At 28.2% G+C, this 7,688-nt stretch overlaps 1 protein-coding gene across 1 annotated transcript in view; it reads right to left on the minus strand.

The window, feature by feature from the left end:
• LOC108694718 (ceramide kinase) overlaps nt 1-7,688 on the minus strand; it is a 23,432-nt gene that overhangs the window by 6,068 nt on the left and 9,676 nt on the right. The window contains exon 2 of the mRNA XM_018204359.1: nt 3,215-3,466. Within this exon, the coding sequence (XP_018059848.1) occupies nt 3,215-3,466 (252 nt within the window). The remainder of the gene's footprint in view (nt 1-3,214; nt 3,467-7,688) is intronic.

Consider the following 7,688-nt stretch of genomic DNA (forward strand, 5'->3'; position numbering starts at 1 on the left):
CAGTTTAAATGAAATTTTACGACAAACTTAAGTGTTTACTTTATAATTATAATTTTTAAATTGCTGTCTTATCTCGCAATTTAAAAGAGAATAACTACAGAATAAGGTTATACTTTCAATTGTAAAATTCTATGAATTTAGAATTAAATATCTTCAAAATGGTACGGTAAAAGTAAAATAAATAAAATAAAATAAAATTTTTTCTTTATATTATTGATATTATTAACTTTTGTATTACATATACATTATAGACTTGTCTATAATGTATATTTCATCAAACGCGAGAATTTCGCTTAACTGAACCGAGAGATTGCATTTTACTTAATTCGTTTTGCGACGCTTCTAAGCGGAGTAGCAATTAAATTTAATTTGGGAAATCTAGAAATGGCGGAATGAGAGAAAGATATGAATGGCAAAACTAAAGAATTGAAGTAGCGATATTTGAAATTAGAAAAAGCGTCAACCAAAATTCGTAAATGGTGAGATCGACGAGCAATGATTCTCTAGTTTGAAAGCCATAGAATTTGCAATATAAATAACAAAACCGTAGAGCGATAATTTAATTCGGGAACTATCAAAATCATGAAATTAAATTGACCTACTGATAATAAACTGATAATAACTGATAATAAACTTTATAATAAAACTTTTATGCCGACTGCAACTATAGCTTGACTGGCTGCTTTGTTTTATCAAAGTTTTAGGATCACTGTGTATATTCTCGTAGCGGACCTTTCATTGCGATTTATGTCGATTCCAACTGGGTTAACTGGTTGCCTAGACTTTACATACTACGTTTCTGGCTTTAATTGTGATGGAAAAATACTCAGAGAAAAAACAGTTGTTTTATCGTAAAAATATTTCAATCTATACAATAGAGAAATCAATAATTGAAGATTTATCATAAAATTTTATCTTTAACTTGTCTTTGATTTCTAAATCTATATATAGCGAAGAAATATATAAATAATCATATAAAAGAAACTATACAAACTTTATATAATATCTCCATTATTAATAAATATATAAATGTAAAATTGAAATATTATATAAAATTTTTAGTTTTTTATTTTATAACATATTTTCTAACGTAATCTTTATTTTGAAAATTATTTCAAAAAGATAGTTTAGAAAAATAATCTTTTTAATTTGGCATTTATCTTATCTTGATTTTAATCGTTTTCTTAACTTTCTAATTATTACGATTTTTTAAGGTTCCATGATTTCATTTTTCCTTTCATTATTAGATTTATAATGCTAATTATAGCTTTAAGTTATTTTTAATTCAAGTCTTTTAATTTTCATTTAGATTGCCTATTTTCAATATATAGTGAATCGAATTGTTAATTAATTAAGAGAATGGAACAACTTAATTCAAGAATATGAATTAAATTTGAGATTCAAATTTAATTTATTATCTTGCATACATTAATATAGATAATGTTTACTTTCAAACTAATCATGGAAATTGATTTATTTAAATTTTGACATATATGGAAGTTAAAAATAACAAAATATTGATTTAATTTAAGAGATTGGGCTACCATTGCTCCTATCATGTATCTAACAGTATAGTATTACTTTTCGATGCTCGAATTACTTAAAGTGTCATTAAATCTTATGTTACTATTGTATTTATATTTGCTACATCGCAATGATATCAGCAACAATGCATATGAGAAGCTAACAGGTTCTCATTAATTCATAAGTTACGTAGATCAATGATGAATTTGATTGTCTGTTCTCTCGAGCTTCTCAAGATTTTACACCTTTTTTTTCCAAGGAGAAAAAACGAATACTTTTTCTTCTATGAATACTTTTTCTTCTTGTTTTTTATCATTTTAACATTTCCAACAGATATATTCAATGCGGGAATAATTTTACACATTGAGAACGCTCTTCCATATTATTTCTTAACTATCTGCATAAGTTATTTTTAATTTATTGTATTTGTCTTTCTTTATACACCTTTTTTAGTAAGCAAGTCGGTGAGGAAAATCATCACTCACTTTGGCAAACAATGAAAAAAAGGTTTACGCAAACGAGTCTCGTTCGCAGACATAACGTCAGTTTCGCATATCTCTAAAATAATAGGTATGCATTTTCTTACGCTATACACGGGATGTAGAAAATTACAGTCATGCCATTAATTGTTCTCTGTATTAATTGTCTCTGGCCTTCGATACAAAGTCGATTCTTCATGTCATATTACATATTGTCGTCAATTTTCGATATTAAACACGAATCTTCCGCTCTGTAACTCAATTTTATGGTTCTATCTAATCTTTGCACTCATCTGATTTCGTAATTTATGATAATGATCTGCTATATGCCTTCTCGCGCGTATATTTTATACGTCGCAATTCTAAAGTTATTACACGGCGTTGATCGCGAGAGTCACTTCCCGAAGCTGATTTCGAATAAACGCTCCGGTGGATTTAGAATGGCGAGACTCAAGCAGAACACAAGTCATGATGACATCAAAATGATGTTAAAATGACTCTAAAAGTCATTTTTCAATCAGTCACGATTCGTTTTAACGTCATTTTTTATCATTTCTGTACTTTATTGCTATATGTTGAATAAAATTTTTGTTTCCAAATTCTGTTTATTATCTACTGAATTTTTCTTGCAGTCTCATATTTTTTATTTCCCGTTTTATATTCTTGGTTATGAAAAAAATGGTTGTGGTAAAAATAATTTTATTGGATCATTAAAATTCATCATTAAAATAATGTGTTGGAAACGCATTATTTTGGAAGCTTGATGTACAATTAATGTGAAATTTCGACATTCCAGCAGCCAATTTGAGCGTCCTACAGAATTATTTCTCGTACACAAATTAACACTACATCAATGTTATATTTTCCTATTCAACGTAACTCTGTTATGTGTCATATTACATTATTTATGTTGTTAAGCAGAAAATTATAATATTAATTAATATTACTATTAATTTGTTTTCCGAGTTTGATGATCTAAATCAAAATAATCAAAATTATTTTCAGCTCTGTATAGTTAAATTTTTAGATACTTCTGCAAAATATTTCCTCTCATGACATTTTTTCTTTCTTATCATTCTATATATTAATATTTCTCTTATTATCAACTATTTGCATTTCAAGTAAAGTAATCATATTATTTTATCATGACATTATCATGACTTGTAGTTCTTTGAGGAAGATGATTAAGTCGAACAGAATGGACATCTCACCTAGGAGGTAATTGCGAATGGTCTTCACCCACGAGGCGACCTGCCTGGGATCCGTGTGGCTCATCGTCACACTGTGGTGTCTCCATTTGTTCTTGGACCCGCGCACAGCATAGTGTAGGATGAAATTCGTTGGACACACCGTGGTCGGCGAGGTCGGCTGCTCCAGCTGCTTTTCCTTAATACTCACACCTGATATCCAATCGTCGCCATATCGCACCGCCAGAACGTCCGTCAATGGCAAGGTCCATCTGGCTGAAAGAACAACACGACGAGGGGATTATCAGGGTTGTTTAGTGAATTTATCAAAGCCTTTGCATTCGCCGATATTTAAGCCAGGAATAACTACCTCTATTTTTATACCCTGGTCACTTGGCGGTTTTTATACTCCAATAAAAAGTATAAAACGTCATATTAATTAAAGTTTTTATAAACAATTACAATTTAAAATAGACCATAAGAAAAGGAAGAAATACAGAATCAGATATGTATATATTGTAAATTCACACAGAAATATTTAAGCAATAAAATTTGCTTCGACCGAAAAATAAAATTTATCTTATTTAATTAAAATCTATATTTTTTAGAAATACTGTCATGTCATAATAAATTTCTTAACATGCTTATTTTGTTTAATTGATTTCAACTTATTTTTTTAGAAAATAATGATTAGAAAAAAATGGATTAAATCCATATTCGTAAATACTAATAAATTGGAGAACAATCAATAATATATAATAAGTTGTTAATGCAATAATTTTAATTGGTGTCAATAATTTAACTAAAAAAAATATATTGATAAAACAATAAAGTTAAACAATTTAACTCAAAAAATGTATTGATTAAAATTTACTTTATTATTTGCTAAGTGCATATATTAATGTGAACATTATTTACTTTGAAATTAAGCACAGAAATGGATTGGAAAATAAAATATTATTTTTAACTTAGAAGATTGAGTCATTGCATCTTTGATATTTAACAATACAGGTGATCATTTACAACATCAGATGATTAATTAAAATGTGATCTCCTTTTTCCCTTTCCTCTCACTGACTGTTAAAATGACGGATCGAACATTTTAATGTGACTAAGGAAACATTTCTCATGTGATAAATGTCAAAGAAATATTAAGAAATATTATAAATATAAAGAAATGTTAAGCGAATATTTATTGCCCGACTGCACACGTACGAACGCATATTATATATATAATCAACTTTTAGATAGTTATCGTTGACGGGCTTGATAAAATGGCTCAAATCTGAATCTCCAAGCTCTCTACGGAAATATTTTATCCGCTTGACAATGAATTATTCTATTAATCATTCTAATTACGCTTATCAAGCGTTGCGTAAGCACACCTTGTTTCTGTAATAGTTATAATTTCAAATTCTACAATGATCTGATAAAGTTATAACGCTCTACATTATGCAAGTATGTTTTGCGTATTATTAAATTGTGGAAGAAAAAAAGGCTATTGCTTTATCCAGCAGACGTGGACTCCATAGAATGATGACAACGCGCGTGTAAGAAGTTACGCAATACTTCCAGTTACGCGATACAAAAGCAGGTGCACGCGCTTGTAGGATACAAGAAAGGAGCAAGAGACTATTATCCGTGTAAAGAGAAAGGGAGAGAGAGAAATAGATAGATAGATAAAAAAAGGTAATTATCAATACTTTAAGACACGTTCTCTAAGAGTATAAAAATAATAAAAAAGAATAAGTAAAAAAAAGAAAATAAAAGACGATAACGAAACAATACAAATATAATAATAATAAAAATGTGAAAAAATACAAATCTAAAAATAATAAAGATAAAAATTGAGAGGGAGCTTTCTCTCTCTCTCTCTCTCTCTCTCTCTCTCTCTCTCTCTCTCTATCTTCTTTCTCTAAATTTTTATTTTTGTTATTTTTCATGATATTTCGTTATACAACGTCAGCTGAAATTATCAAGCAATCAGACAAAATAAGCCAATATCAAGAAAAAAAAAATTTGGTAAAACTATTGTAAAATTCTTTAATATGATTGATCTCCTTCTTCATTGGATTTAAATGTATAAACCAATAATATTCAAGAATTTTACAACAATTTTGCAAAGCTACTTTTTGCTGAATGCAGCCATTGAAAAAATTTTGCTGATATTATAACTCGCGAATACATCCTGAAACCAACCATATGTTGTTTTGTAAAAATATATTTAATTTGGCTTACATTTTAGTAGCAAAATGATTATGTTTTTCTATAAATTTAGAGCAATAATTTTTAAATTATTAGAGCAAATGGAATCAAATTAGCTTTTGCTTAAATATTTATTATTGTTTGATCAATATTTGTTATTAAAATTTGATTCAACTCTTGATTGTTACATCTTTATCAAATTTACAAATAAATATTACAAAACGCGATTTTACATAAAATTCAAGACGAAAGAAAGAAATAAATAACTTTTAAACCAATAAGAAAATTGTGCTCAAATTTTGCATAGATCTTCAGACGTAATAATGGAACTATAATGGAACAAAAGAGAGGATTGTTTCATATTGCTTTATCTCCGATTCCAAGAAAACAGGAAGCATTACTATATAATTTAACATTGCAAATTTCTCATTCAATGCAAACTGCGTAGTTTTACATACAATAGATTAATTTTACACAAATATTTTTTTAGGCGAAAAAATCCCAAAACTTCTTACTATTTTCATCGAAACGGAAGATTGTTTGCTTTATTCGATATTTTATATTATGCACTTTGCTCTTGTAATACTTTCTTGAACGTGAGACTATTTCTCGCCCAAATTTCTTATCTCTTCCTTGTATTGTCGATAAATTACTGCGTAATCACTTTGTTAGGATATCGGCTATTATCTCGCACTTATCGTCTGTCAAGGCAAAGTTTCTTGCGATAAACATCCGTATGCCAAGCATTACGTCCGACAATTAGTCCACTGCAATTTAGAATAATTTTTTTCCACGTGTGAGCGAGAAAAAGTATTAATAACGATGTTGCATCGTGCATTTGCAGCTCGGAAATATCCGGAATCGAATTATTTTTTGAATGATTGTAATTTGCATTACGTACCGAGTCATAAACATTCATTCCAGTTACCCACCCATTCACACGAAATTTTGAATGAAATCAAATATTTCAAAACTTGTATCGATACAAAGATTATCGTAGTTAATTCTAAATTAACTAAAATTTTTTATTCTATTGAAAACCATTCGAATTTAAAAATATATTATTTAGAGGTAAATAAAAATTCCTAAATTTTCTTATCGCAATTATATTGAATTATGATATTAGAGATACAGAATCATTTGTTTCTTTTATCAAAACAAATCAGTTTTTTGTAATTTCATAAGCATTATGATTCATAAAATAATTTATAGCTTCTTGTATTACAAATTAACAATTGCAACGAGAAAAGGAAGTTAGAGAAAAGAAGAGAAGACAAACAAAAAAAGAAAAGGAATTAAAAAAAAGGAAAAAGAAGAAAAATGCAGATGAAAATGAAGAGAAAAAGAACGAAAAGAGAAGAAAAATAAAAGAGAAATAAGAGAAAGAGAGAAAATGAAAGAAAGAGAAAAGAAGGTAAACAAAAAGAGAAAAAAAATTATTAAGAATTAAATCGTTAAAGATTCAACAGTAAAAAAAATATTTAATAATATTTAAAAAGATTTTTTTTCTTTTTCCTTCATCTGCATTTTCTTTTCTTTCTTCTTTTTTTATCTTCTTGTTCATCTTTTTTCTTCATTTGCATTTTCTTTCTTTTATTTCTTCATGTTCAACTAAGCAGTAAAGGCTTTCAAATATGCAATAATCTCAAATCTAAATAATCAACCATTTCAGATTATCATGTTAATGCGGATATAGGTATATATTTTGAAACAATGCGTGATGTATGGTGAAGAAATGCACGTGGCAAAATATATTTTTAGCTAGCAGCAGTAGTTTCATTTCTCGCGATCGCACACATTGCCGACATGATCTGTCAAATCTCGTATGTATGTATGTACAACATTCACGAGTAGCGATTCGTTCGAACCTCGAACATAATTGTCATTCCAACGATCGCGCTATAACAAACGGTTGTTATTGAGAACCGATTCATCAGCGATGTATCATGCTCGACCTTAATAAAACGACAGTTATTGTCTCGCGTTATGACTTCCTCATACGTCGCGGAAGATGCCGATCAATTCTTCAAAACTATGTCGGACAATTTATAATTCACCTCAGATTTCAGCAATTTTGTTTACAATTTTATATGAGTATTTTATACATTTATAATTTTTTATATATTTTTACTTCGATATGTTTATTTAATATATCCAGCTGGCTTCTCTTAACCAAAAATAAAGTATTCCCACAAATTGATGTAAAGGTTTTATATTTAACAAAAAATAAATTAAAAATAGTTGTATTAAAAATAATATTTATTTTTATAATAATTTTAATATTTTGTTAGTT

Source organism: Atta colombica, unplaced genomic scaffold (assembly GCF_001594045.1).
Source record: "Atta colombica isolate Treedump-2 unplaced genomic scaffold, Acol1.0 scaffold123, whole genome shotgun sequence".
Lineage (NCBI taxonomy): Eukaryota > Metazoa > Arthropoda > Insecta > Hymenoptera > Formicidae > Atta > Atta colombica.